Source organism: Apodemus sylvaticus, chromosome 10 (genome assembly GCF_947179515.1).
Source record: "Apodemus sylvaticus chromosome 10, mApoSyl1.1, whole genome shotgun sequence".
NCBI lineage: Eukaryota > Metazoa > Chordata > Mammalia > Rodentia > Muridae > Apodemus > Apodemus sylvaticus.
The window spans coordinates 78567056-78581047 of NC_067481.1; the positions used below are offsets into that span (position 1 = coordinate 78567056).

The 13992-nt window shown below is 42.5% G+C and overlaps 1 protein-coding gene across 1 annotated transcript in view; it reads right to left on the reverse strand.

The window, feature by feature from the left end:
- Nucleotides 1–13992, reverse strand: part of LOC127693698 (hepatitis A virus cellular receptor 1 homolog) — a 36002-nt gene that overhangs the window by 10110 nt on the left and 11900 nt on the right. Inside the window, exons 5-7 of the mRNA XM_052194757.1 lie at nt 10619–10765; nt 7373–7441; nt 3759–3808 (exon numbers count right to left, since the gene is read on the reverse strand). Of these exons, the coding sequence (XP_052050717.1) occupies nt 3759–3808; nt 7373–7441; nt 10619–10765 (266 nt within the window). The remainder of the gene's footprint in view (nt 1–3758; nt 3809–7372; nt 7442–10618; nt 10766–13992) is intronic.

Genomic DNA, 13992 nt, shown 5'->3' on the forward strand with positions numbered 1-13992 from the left:
GTAGCACACAGCTTGTCTTCTAGGCTCCAGCTGCCTGTACTCCACTGCTGCTGCTGTTCTTGGTGGTCATGGCATGGTACTGGCATCTCCAAAACGCTGCTATCTTCCACTGTAATTAGGCTTCACCAATACCCTCTCATAGGCTCTCATCAGGGTGACAAGCCTCTGCTCCTATGCATGACACCTTCAAGTCCTGGGCCATCAATTGGAACTGAGGCTGCACCTTCACCAGTGGCCTTCCATGGCTTCTCACTGTGCCAAGAGCCTCAGCTACTCTTCATGACCCCTTCATGCCTTCAAAACCAGTACCATCTGGGTGACTCTTACACAGTACCAAGTCCAGCCACAGCAAAAAATACAACTGTGGCTATCTCTAGAACACACTCTCTATGCTCTCAGAAAACACTTCCAAGAAGATTTCATCTCAGTAATGCTGGTCTCTTCTTAATCACCGCTAATTTCTTAGCTCCAGCTAACCAGCATCAATAGTCCCAGTAACACAAAGGTTGCTTTAGTGGTTCTGGTACCTTGTTACTTACAGCTGATTCTTCAGCCTCAGCTAACCAAAACCACAGAATCTTCACAATCCAAACATGGCCACTTTAAGTCTTTAATCTTCCCTCTGAAATTTCACAAGCCAGGCCTCCATCTTCTGCACTGTTTGTAACCTTGTCTTCCAAGCTTCTACAGAACTTTCCACAGCTTTTCTAGCTCAAAGTTCCAAAGTCCTTCCACAATCCTCCCCAAAACATGGTCAGGTTGTCACAAGAATACCCCACTACGCTGGTACCAATTTGTCTTAGTCAGGGTTTCTTTTCTATTCCTGCACAAACATAATGACCAAGAAGCAAGTTGGAGAGGAAAGGGTTTATTCAGCTTACACTTCCACGTTGCAGTTCATCACTAAAGGAAGTCAGGACTGGAACTCAAGCAGGTCAGGAAGCAGGAGCTGATGCAGAGGCCATGGAGGGATGTTTCTTACTGGCTTGCTTACCCTGGTTTGCTCAGCCTGCTCTCTCATAAAACCCAAGAGCACCAGCCCAAAGGTGGAACCACCCACAAGGGGCCCTCCTCACTTGATCACTAATTGAGAAAATGCCCCACAACTGGATCTCATGGAGGTACTTCCCCAACTGAAACTCCTTTCTCTGTGATAACTCCAGCCTGTGTCAAGTTGACACACAAAACTAGCCAGTACATGCAGTATATAATTTATGTATAATACAATATGTATATATGCATATATATCAATAATTAAAGAACTACAGATCACAAATCAAAAAGAAAGTGAGATTGATATATGGAAAGGTTTGGACCAGGAGAAGAAAGAGGAAAATGATGGAATTATATTTAATAACTTCCTAAGAAAAACTAAGAAGACTACTCATAGCTGCATCCTGATTATCACCACGTAATCAGACACATGTGCAGAATCTCTTCCAGGGTCCTGGCGCAGGTGACCAGGGACCACTACCTACTAGAATAAGCATGAGACAGGCAGGGCATGAGCTGAGGCCCTTTCATAGCTCAGCACTGAAGTACTAGCCCTAAGCAGACCCTGAGACATGGGTTTAACTGCAGGAAGCAGACCATGAGATCAGGTGGTTGCCCTTGTATGAGCCTCATCTCTGGATCACAACCCCAGCTCCTCTGCTTAGCCATTGAGACCGTGGATACATTAGCTAAGCTCTGTGAGCTCTGTCTCTACAGCGACAGATGCCATGCTCAGTGGGGTTCTTGGGTGAGGTACTCACAGGTGCTTCTTGACAAACACCCTGGGGAAATAGGAGAAACGGGGTTTGTCTGTCATCTGACAGGGTTTCTGTATCCCAGACTGCTCTGGCACCCACTAGCTGACAATGATGTTGACCCTCTGATCCTCCTGCCTACACCTGCTGGGTGCTGGGATCACAGCCGTGTCACCATGGCCACATGAACATCTACTTCATAACATGTTCCTGATCCTGAGGGGCAGCAAAGCCTGTCCTTTCTCATTCATCTTCACAAATGTCCTTCAATATTTGTGAGATAGAGGCCAGGAAGTTGATCCACTGAGTCAAGACCTATGCTGCTGTTGCTAGGCATGGGGGAGCACACGTTACTCTCAGGGTGGAAGCAGGAAGTCAAGATCCTTCCCAGGTACAGAGCAGTTTCACAGTCAGCTTGAGCTACATGGGATTCTGTCTCAGAGACCTAAACAAACACCCAAAGACAATTCTGAGTGCTGCTATGTGTGGTTTTCAATGCACCCAGAGAGTGTGTCACATCTTCTGAGTCCAGATTCTTCTACTTGTTCTGAACTTAACTCTAACTTGTTTCCCCTCATTACTAACCATGGCTGTTTCAATAGTGACTGAGGGCAAGAACAACCTCATTATGCAGGGATGTTTTGTTTTATACCTAGCCACAGTCTGGTCCCTTAGCAACATTGGTATGATGGTTCCTGATATTTGACCAGTATATACAGATTCTTCCCTATCTTCCAGACCACTGAGTGCTAATTTCAAGTAAGTCATTATATTTTTTAGAGTCAGGCTGTACAAGGTGACACAGACCTATTTTCCCTGTACTCAGTAAGCTGAGGCAGGAAGATTATGAGTTTGAGGACAGACTAAGCTACTAAATAGATGATGTCTCAAAGGAGGGGGCAGTTATGGTGGCATTCACAACTATGATTTCAGGATTTGGAAGACAGAGGCAGCACTGTAATCTTCACTGTCATTTTTAGCTCTGTAATAAGTTCAACGTCAGTTGGACTACATGAGACCCTGTCTCCAAAAACAAACAGAAGAATTTTACTATTAGCATCTACTTGTTATGTTCTGAGTGTCCATAGGTAAGGCATGCGGCCATTTTGTCTTGTACAGATATTTCTACCTACCTTGAATAGTTTTTGTTGTTCTTCTTGTTGTTGTTGGGTAGGTTCTGGCAGTTCACGTGCAAGGCTTTGCACATCCCAGCAAGCGTTTTGCTATTTTCAATAGTCAAATAATCCTCACAACTCCATATCTGGCTCTTTTCTTACCCCTGATGCCATTTCTCCTGTGCTACTTACATATACTAAAGCATACCTTGTTTCTTCCTAGAGTCAAGAGGAAAACACTCCACTGGTAAATTTATCCATACTTCCGGTAGAGATAGAACTCTGGCAAGAATCCTGAACTAGAGTGCCTTGGATTTTTCTTAAGCTTGGAATAGAGAAAGTCTAGAGAAAGTCTGAGCATCTAAGACCTTAATACCTCATGTGGAGATTTGTTTGTGGGAAAAAACATTATTAGAGGACTCTATGAAGTCAATGAGTAGAAAAATATTAGGGGTCTACACGAACTTCTTAAATTCAAACATTTTTTGTAAGCATACTCTTCATTGTAATTTCTTTATTTTTATATATATGTATTAATATATTTAGTATCTAAATGAACTTCTGGAATTCAAACATTCTTTATAAGCATCATACTCTTCATTTAAATTTCTTTATACTTATATATTTATTAATATATCTATATACAAGTTTTGAGATAGGTCTCACTATGTAGCCCAAGTTGCCTACTGGTCCAGGCTGTGCTTAAACTTCTGGTCTTGTATTAACTTCCTGAGTTCTATGAATAAAGAATATATCATTATGTCTGACTCTTCTCTTCCTTTTTCATTCAAATGCCTGCAATCTGATTTTATAGACAAATACCTTTAAATACAAATTAATTCCTAAAAGATATACAAGTGAACATGGCTAATAACTTAGGGAGAAAAATACTTACAGTGTGATTATTCCAGATGTCCTCTGAGGATGTCACAGAGCCATTCCAGTCTGCTCAACAAAATGGAAAATCAATTACATTGATATGGGGTTTGTTTTTACTATATCTGTAAATAATATCCACAAGGCCAATGTGTCTTACACCTTGTGAGGATTAGGATTTAATATGACAGGTGACTCACTGAGCATCAAGTTTTGAACATTTAAATATTCAATCTATTTTTAAATGTCTATTTTGTATCAAAGAATACTTTGTTTTCATTGTTTCTATGTGTCAATGAATAAAATACAGAATCCCCTTTTCACTGAGTATCTGGCACATATAAGGGTTATAACATTCTAACAAAAATCTACTTAACTGCATTTACAGATAAAGAAGCAGATATCAGATGATTATATATTTCTAATTTTTGCAAATTACAAATACCTCTGATGGCAACCCACACACACATACACACAGTACCCGTACAATGAGTAGAAATACTTCAGGTCTGTGGAAGTCCCTAACAACTTCCAAAGCTGGCATTGCCCTTTGGATGACTCATAGCCCTCTACTCTTCATACATTCCAGAATTTATATTGTATTCATTGGGAAAGCCCTTCCAAGCAGTCAAAGGCAATGACTAGGTTTAGGCAACATCTACAGTCTAGGCTCTATTGGCAGTTAGGCCCTTAAGTAAGACATTCCAGGAATCAGAGTAAGTGACTCAGTAGGGTGAAGCTGAATCAGTCAAAATTTGAATTCCGTGCTGATCACATCCATTAGCATAGTGACCTTTGTCCTCAAGGTCCTGATATAAGCACTTAGGAATACATGCTTGAGCATTCAATGCAGTGTTGGAAAAGGCAGGTGATGTTATTATTATGTGAAGAAGGAGCAGAGAGGAGGAGGAGGGTGGATACTGTGGAGTTCACTTTAACAATATTATATCTCTAATGAGAAATGTTCAACAACTTGTCAAAAGAAATGTAGGTAGTATTGGTGGGTAATTTGAAATTTTTGTGTCCCCAAAGAATTATAGAGTTTCCCCCAATTTAGCAGTGACATAAATTACCATGAAATAATGCAATGAGATAGTGTATAGATTCCTGACAGACACAGCTATAAAGGAAGGCGGTAGGCCGTGTGATTAAGCAAATCCCTGTCAATCCTGATATTTCTTACTTTTCAAAAACGTACACACCAACAGAGGGCTGACATAGGCACAGCAAGGACGTAGCCCAGGAACACCAAGTGATGAACCAGAATGACAAAAGTCTCAACAACACCAGGAGCACAGTTGCTCCAGTGTCTCCTCCACTCTGGAAACTGCTTCTCTGAATAGGTGAGGTAGTAAGTCCATGGATTGATCCCCACCCCTCTTCCTTATTCATCACTCGAGGGAACAGTGGCAGATAGCTGTTTCTTCAGCCTTGTTTTTGTTTTTAACTAATTTCATTTTGTTTTTAATCTGTGTGAAAACTGTCCACACTAAGGCTTTCCCTTTAAAAAGCCATGGTCAATATTATCTAATCTTCTGGACTCTAAGAGTTCACTGCATGTAACTAAATTAACCAGTGTCAAGAAATGCCTGGGGAAAGGTAGGCCACATGAGGTTGGGAGATAATCATCTCCTGAGAATTGAGTTATAAATGTGCACACACAGACTCCAGGAAGGCCTGATCTTGTTTGGATGCTCCTCAAGGGCATATTAGCCAGCTCTGAATACAAAGGTCAGCACAGGACACTCCAAAAACTTATAACTATTGTTGACGTAGAGCTAGCTGGGAAAGATGGCAGAGTTCAGCATCACCTTACTTGATCAGGCAAAGTGTTCCACCACTATAGGTTTGAAGAGAGGAGATAGTATAGGATCTACCCAGAGTGTGGACAGTGAGACCAAGGGTCCAAGTGAGTGAGAGTTGGGGTCTCAGGGCTGAAAATCTCTGGGTGCTGCTAGTGGCATCCTCAACCCACCCTAGTCCATTCTGGTTGCTATAATAAAATAGCTTAGAGTGAATAAATTATAAAAAATATTATTTAAAAAATGCATTGATCATAGTTCTAAAGGCTTGGATTACCAGATCCAGACACAAGTTGACTACGTAACTGGTGAATGTTCTTTCCTCATAGCAGGTACTTTTTGTGTATCCCCAAGTGAAGGAAAAGGCAAGCCAGCACCTTCAGCCCTCTTATAGCGGATCTAATACCATGCATGAACATCTTCCTCCTGGCCTAATGGTCTTCCAGATGCATCCAGCTCTTAATCTACTGCACTGAGTATGTCATTAACAAAGAAATTCAGGGGACTAAAAAAATTCAGACCACAGTGCAAGACCACAGATTTCCCATGCAAGCACAGGATTGGCAAAGCAGAGACAGAGATTCTTAGCTATATTTAAGGAAGTGTTAGCAACAGCAATGCTAGTATAGACACTAGAAGTCTGAGTTCACTGTTTTAAGGCCCACAGGATCAAGCATGGTAATTCTCTTGGGATTTGGTTTGTAGAACAGGCACATGAACATATCTGAAATCCTGTGCCAGTCTGAGAGTAACAGTGGTGACTGTTATCTATTGATCAACCCCTTTGTAAACATGATTCACGTACTTCATCACATTGCATTGCCATAGCATTCTTTAACATTTATTACAGTAAAGTAACCTTACATTTAAACAACCAGTGGCAGTGTTAATTGAACCAACAATGGAACTAATTCAAGAGAGTGACATTTCTATAAGTCACACAGCACTAAATCAAGACAGAAATCAATCAGGATAGAAAGACAGGAGTAATTGATGGGCCACTAATGGTAGCCCTGAGACATGGGGAAAGAAAATTAGTAAAAGAAAATGGGAGGGTGGCTCCATTGCTTATTCTTCTGACAAAGTTGAGAAATCTCAAGAAATGCTGATAGAAGGCAAACTTTCCTACTGAGGCAAGCTATGCCATTGATAGACATCTAAACCAAGTTGGTGTAAGCAATAAACAAGTCCTGATAGTTGTCAAATGATGCAGACCCTCCCATCTCTAGCCCATCTCTCCTATTCATGAATGTCATGAAAGATTCCTCAGAAGTCTGTATGACAACATGGACTATGGAATAAAATTATGTAACTATAACACTGTTGTAAAACTAAATCTTGCAGCTTTGTTTCTAAACAAATAGCAGTGGGATAGTTGTGGGGGATTATTTCTTAGCACTCCAGAGATTCAACTTGAGAGTCACCAACATCACATATACTTAATGTAAAGAAACCTAATGTCCCCTTCATGGAGAAGTTCATATGCATGCCCCAGTATGTCTGGTCCTGTTGCTAAACATCTCTTCCTAATAACCACTGAGCTTAAGATCTGTATTAAATATCCACTGATAAACCTTTATTTCCCCATCACATTGACTCTCCTTGACATCCATTTCCTCAAAGAAGTCACACAGCCTAGATTGGCAGAAGGCAGGGTCTGATAGGAAAGGGAGCTCTTCAGTCTGCTGTTTGAGATAGACTAGAACTCTACCTGTTACTGCTGGCACTTTCAATGTTAGATTTGTCTTGTGGCAGAGGGTGTGGGCTATTCAAAACCAGCTTTATTGGAACCTGGCCCTTCCAAGGGGTCCAGAAAGGTGAATATAGTTACCTGAAGGAGTATAGGATAAAGGTTCTGTCGCCTCAGCTGTTGTCTCATGGGGACAAAATGTAGTGGGTTCTGGAATGAGAACAATGCAAGAACTATTTCAGCTGTGAAAGAGGTTGGCTCCCACCAAGGAAAATGAAAACAAAAGGCAACCCAAAACTTACTGTCATCCTCCCACAGCTCTCCCAATCATCTTTTTTTAAAAAGACTTATTTATTATTATATGTAAGTACGTTGTAGCTGTCTTCAGACACACCAGAAGAGGCATCAGATCTCACTACTGATGGTCGTAAGCCACCATGGGGTTGCTGGGATTTGAACTCAGAACCTTCAGAAGTGCTCTTAACCTTTGAGGCATCTCTCCAACCCCATTCCCCAACCTTCTTAAGTAGGAATGTCTCCTTCCTATCCTTTTGTACCTGCTGATTCCTCTTAGAACTGTATCTAAAGATGGCCACTGCCTGTAGTTGCTTCACAATCCTAAATGAGTAAGATCTATGTTCTAATACTCTAGACAACTTTATCAGTACTCAGAATTGTTTCACACTTCCCATTCTAGAGGCATGAATACCTGTGGGACATACAATGAATACTAATACATGGAGAATGGGACACTCAGTTAAGATCAGGATTAAGACAAGCAGTATTTCACTTTCGAGGAAAGGGCCTGAAAGTTTCTCATGACCCTCTTCACTACAGGGTTTATTCAAGGTCAAGATTATTCCCACTTCTTTGCAGGGACACATGCTCACTGAATAATGTGGAGTAGATAGATACACTGTTCTATCTCAGAGTTCTTCTCAAGGTAGCAGTTTCACTGAGATGATTTCTGTCCTGCAGCCTGCCTCCTCTGGAATTCTTCTTTATCCCTCTCTCTTTAAAAACAAACACTTCTTTACTGACTGATTGGTTGGTTGGTTGGTTGTCTGTTTGGTTGTTTGGTTGTTTGGTTGTTTGGTTGATTGGTTGATTGGTTGGTTGGTTGGTTTAGTGACTGAGTGATTGAAGCAAGCTCTCCCATCCTCCTCCCATTCCTTTAATAAGAATACTTTCCCATTATCTGGTTCATCTTCCATTTCTCCAAGGCTTTGGAGAGAGAGTTCCAAAGGCTTCCACATGGAACTCTCCAATGCAGCCTGTATTCACCCTTCTCTTCCTGAAGTCCCTACATGTTCCCCAACAATACCATGATTCACAGGAAGAACTAACTGAGCACTCGCCTCTCTGTGAGTCCAATAAACTAATCCCTTCTCAGAATGACAGAGGGTCTTAAAGGAAGTTGCTTGAGACCACACAGGAATTCCTAAAGCTGAGCTTCCTCAGGACCCCTCAGTGGTCTTTCTGGATGCCCTCCCTCACTACGGCCTGATGCTCACATTGGAACAACACCTCCCTGCTCTGCACTTGTCTTGTTTTACCCTAACACTCCAGCATCGAGGAGGATGTGGCTGTCCTTCTGAATTACAAATGGAACAACACAGATGTTTGATGGTCGCACACCAGCCATTTACTTCTTGGCAAAAGGCATTGTGAGCTGAATTCGTTTTCCCAGCCTGGGCCACTTTTCTCCACTGGTCTTACACTGTCAAATCACATATTCCATGAATAGAATTGAGGGCAGCTAGGATGAGCACAAGGAGTGGGTATGAAGATGCCTGTCCTTTTCTTACAGTAACCAGGGTGTTTGCCTTCTCTCCAGGATGCACAACAACTCTCAACTGCAATACTTTAGAAAACTAACAATACAACAAATAAGATTATACTAACACCATTCCCAAGACTTCCTATGGACAAATGAACCAACACTTGTCTTCTAAATCCCAGGTTTCAATAAAGTCATAATTTATCCTTGTTCTCCAAACTCAGCCCCTGAGCTTATCCTCCAAAGCACCAAAAGCTAAGAACTGAAAAGTTCTGTCGATCCTGAGAGATTCTCAGAGTTCTTAATGTGTGCAGCTGCCTGGAACAAAGTGTGTTTTCTCTCAAATCCTGTGCTCTAAAATCCTAGGTAAAGCCTAGAGGCCTCGGCAAGCTGGGCTGTGGCCCAGTCCTTCAGGGCTCTGCTATTTGGATGTATTTGCAGGCCAAGAGAGGCGAGGGAACGCAATCCCTCCCGTCAGTTTCCTTTATCAAAAAGAGCTCTGAGGCTCCTTCTGCTTGTCAGAGTGGAGATGTACCAATGGGATGGACTGGTTTTAGGAAGCTTTGAGAACCTCTTGAGCAGCGATTGTTTCACTCCTAGATGGAGGTTTGACCTAATCTTGACTTCAGGGCGACAAGCTTCTCCCATCCTTAAGTCATATCACTACCCATTAATATTGAATCTGAACTCTTACCTGTAGGCAATTTGAAATATGAACTTCATAGCCTCACTTAAAAGCACTAGCAGGTTAAATTATTTCCTAAAGCCTTCAGATTTGATGTGAGGGTTTTTTTTACCCCTACCAAAGATATATTTTGCACTTTTCATGCTATGTGAATGAATTAATGGATGCTTAAAGCCAAACCTTACAGGGCATCCATTGTCTCTTTTTAAAGGGAAGTGTTCTGAAGCCTTTTCCCGTGAGTATGTGAAAACAGAACAAACCCTCCAAATATCTCTGTCCAAAACAGGAGCCCTGACCCTGGAGTTAGAAGAACCAGCTTCTGTAATCAGGGACAGTCTGAACTACTTTCTAGCTTCATAACCTCCACAATCAACCTTCTGACAGTTCCTGTCACTATACAATAGGGACTGGCCACAGCTATATCAGACAGTTGTCTGAGAATGAACACTGTGTCATAAAGCACAGCGTATCCTGCCCAGTGCTCAGGAAACACTAACCATTAGCATCACAGTGTCACTGAACTATGGCTTCAGCTGGGTGGAACTATTTCAGCATAGTCACAAAGGATCCACAGCGGCTCTAGTTCTCAGCTGTCCCTGTCTCTTCATCAAAAAGACACAGCAGCTAGACCAGTTTCCCATCATCCTCATTAGCCATTCTAGGTCTATGATCCACCTGCATCTGGCTACTAGTCAATCCCCTGGGAATCTGACAGAGACAGGTGTCCTCCATATTCATTTGTTATACAACAGAGGGTGAATACATCTCGAGCCTGGAAAAATCACAGGCCTCATGACGCTGTTATTTGGGACCCAATTCAAAACTTTTCACCGATTGTAAGCTTATGACTTGACTCAGTGTCTGTGTGTCCTACTGTCCCTCATAAGAAGAACTCAGGGTCCTGATGCACAGTGGGTTTTACCTGGTTTGTGAGTTGGTGTGTGTGTTGGTGTTGGAGGAGTAGAGGTAGAGACTCTGGTTGATGTTGGTACATGTGTGGATCTTGTTGAAATAGTTGTGGTCCTTGTAGTTGTGGGTCTTGTAGTCGTGGGTCTTCTTGTGGGAATTTCTGGATTTGAAAATCAAGATAAAAGCAAGGATCAGTCAAGCAAGAAGAGACAAGAGTTTCTGCTGTAGCACCAGTGAGAGGCTGTCTCCAGGCAGAAGCTCCTCCCTTCAACTTATCAACTAGGAAGTGACAGGGTGGGGCAGTGGAGGCAGGCTCATCAATAGGAGGCAGCACACTGACAACATGGATGAAAACAGAGCCCAAGTTCTCATGGAAACACTTTATGAATGACAGGCATCAGATCCTCTGATCTCTCTAAGGATCTGTGAGACTGAAGGTACAGGGGCTGGGACTCCTCTCAGTAGTGACTGACTCCACCCACATTTTCAAGCCCAGCATGCTCATTTCAGTCAGTTCTGAGAAGACACATCATACAGCCCTGCATCTAAGCACGCAGATTCCACACAGGGCCTATCAGAAAGGGATTTGAGCATCTGATAAAGAGTAACATTATCTTTTGTTTTGTTTTGTTTTTTGTTTTTGTTTCACACACACACACACACACACACACACACACACACACACCCTGAGACAGGGTTTCTCTGTATAGCCCTGGCTGTCCTGGAACTCAGAAATCTGCCTGCCTCCGCCTCCCAGAGTGCTGGGATTAAAGGCGTGTGCCACCACAGCCTGGGGAGTAACATTATCTTAAACAGTTTCTTCCAATCTAAAGGAGACATGGTGACTATCCCTTATCCAAAAATGCTTGGGATCATGAGTTTCAGAACTAAAATCTTTCTTAACAATTTGGAGTATTTGCATAAATAAAATATAGTATGGGTAGGGCACAAGTATAAACATGGATTGAGCTAGCATCCACATGCCTACGCTTTACACATGTAGCTTAAGGTTATAATCTGTGGATAATCTGCACAGGATTAGTTTCATCAAATTTTACAGGTACATTTTCAAGTCCATGATCAAAAGGTTTCAGATTTTGGAGCACTGCAGACAGGGGGGTTTGGATTAGGCTTGTTCAACCTGCAACTCACAAACCAACAACAACAGAGTTGCTGGTAGTATCCAAACAGCTCCTGGTGGTCTCGGTGTGCAGAGTTCCAAGATAGAACAGAGGCAAAATGGTGCTGGAAGGAAACAGTCAGGGAAGCACTCAGGCTCCTTTGTGTCAGCAGACACGTGGTCCCTGTAAGTAATCTGCCTGTCTTCACTGCCCAACCCATGAACTAGAACCATGGGAATAAGCAACAGTTGCTTTGAAACTCTTCTTTATGGGGGATACACTGAAATCTCTTAATCCAGTGTGTTTTTACCTTGAAATAAAGAAGAAAAACTATAGTGTTTCTACCATATGTACGGAAATAGTGAGAGTAGAGCCCTCCTCTTAAATTTAGTGCATTTATTTAATGCATGTATTTGTGTCTTTGGGTGATGTCAGTTATATGGATATCTGCAGATGCATTTTCAGACTCTGTTCTCTCACAGCAGCATGTGGGCCCAGGGATTGAACTCAGGTCACCAAGTTATCGTGTGCACCAAGGAGCCATCTCACTTGTCCTCAGGCAAGTGAGGACAAGTCCTTTTCTGTAGAGGGGTCAATGATGTTTTGGGTTCAGAAACCTAAAAGCAGGTGTTCAGGACAAGTACTGATGCCCAACTGTTTGAAAGCCCAGGAGTGGGCGTGGCTGTGTTGCTATGCATCTATTCACAGGTCTGTTAATAACCTGGTCTGGCCCTAGGTTATTAGACTGTGTTGCCTGACCCAATCCAAAGTATAGGCTGATGCTTGAGCATAATCCAAACCCTCCTGGACACTACGAATTTGTTTTAAGGTGGAAGAAAAGGCAAGTCTGAAGAAAATCTAGTCGGACGATCACTATGAGAACAAAAGCCAGGAAAGCGGCCACCAGCACAGGGCTTTTCCTTTCCTGTGCTGGAGCATTTTATCTCCCGGGTGGATGGGAAAGGACCAAGGAGCTGCTGGGGGTCCAGGAACAGTGGATGAGGAAGCTCGGTGTGTTTAAACCATGAGAAAATGTAGACTCGGTTGCTAAGATGAAGCAGCTGTTGGCTCGGTAATGGACTTGTGAAGGGGTCAAACAATGGCTTTGTAAGCACTGATGTTTTACCGAATATTTAAGCTTTATAAAAGCTTTGATTAATTATCTGAAATTAATAATTTTATGCTGTTAATTATGCTTGCAAGCCCGACCACCTGACGTAGAACCCTAGAGCTCACATAAAGGCATAAAGGTATAGAGATCTACACCAGCTGCTCAAATTTGCCCTCATCATGGTACACATACCAACCACACACACATCATTCACATGTATCTATATGTGACAATAAATACAGTTTTAAAAATCAAATCAAACATAAAATGGAATTGAATAACAAAGGTTAGCTGAGAGACTACAGAATAATGATTTAATTGAAAATACAGAAAAAGATTATTATTGATGTCTAGTGTCAGTGTAAACCCTTAGTAAATGCAGATCAGGAACAACATCAGAAGCCAGAAAGTCCTCAGGCATCTACTTTTTTAGTCAATGCAAGAAATCCATAATATCTACAACAAAAAACAAAATGCAAAGCTAGGAAATAGGGGCTCATGCCTTTAAGCCCAGCATTTGGGAGGCAGAGGCAGGCAGATGTCTGTGAGTGTGAGGCAAGAGAGGACCTAACAATGTCATTAGTCCAGATTCGGGGCTTCCATGAGCTCCTTCCTGGTAGAGCATGGGCTTGCACCTTTAGACTGGATCCCATAGTCTGAAAAGATCAAGCCGCACCTCCCTGCTGCTCCCTGAGACACAGTTAAAAAGCTCTCTGTTCTGTGTCCTAACAGCAGCCCCTGACTTAGGGACCTAACCAAGAACTGGCTGTGCCATACTCTGACTAAATGGTTATAAAAGCCAGACTTGCTCTGTACTCTGGGATTGGGCCCAGATCCTCAGGAGGGCTGCTGGGAAGATCACTTGGAAGGCTGCTGTCTGAAGAGGATGCTCTGTCTGCCCCGCCCTTCCAGCCATGGCTGCAGTCACCTTCTCTTCCTCCCTAGAATTCTCTCATTCTTGCCCTTCGTGATGCTCCTCTTCAGGTTTTACAGGGAAGCCTCCCCTTCCCTCTCAGCCTCCTGACATCCCATCAAGATATGAATGAACACACTGTGGTTTCTGTCTAGTGTTCTCCCTCCCAACTCCAGGTTGATCGTGGCCTTGAGGCTTCCTCGTTCTAATAAAGCTCATTGGAGGGAATTGTGTGTTGGGGT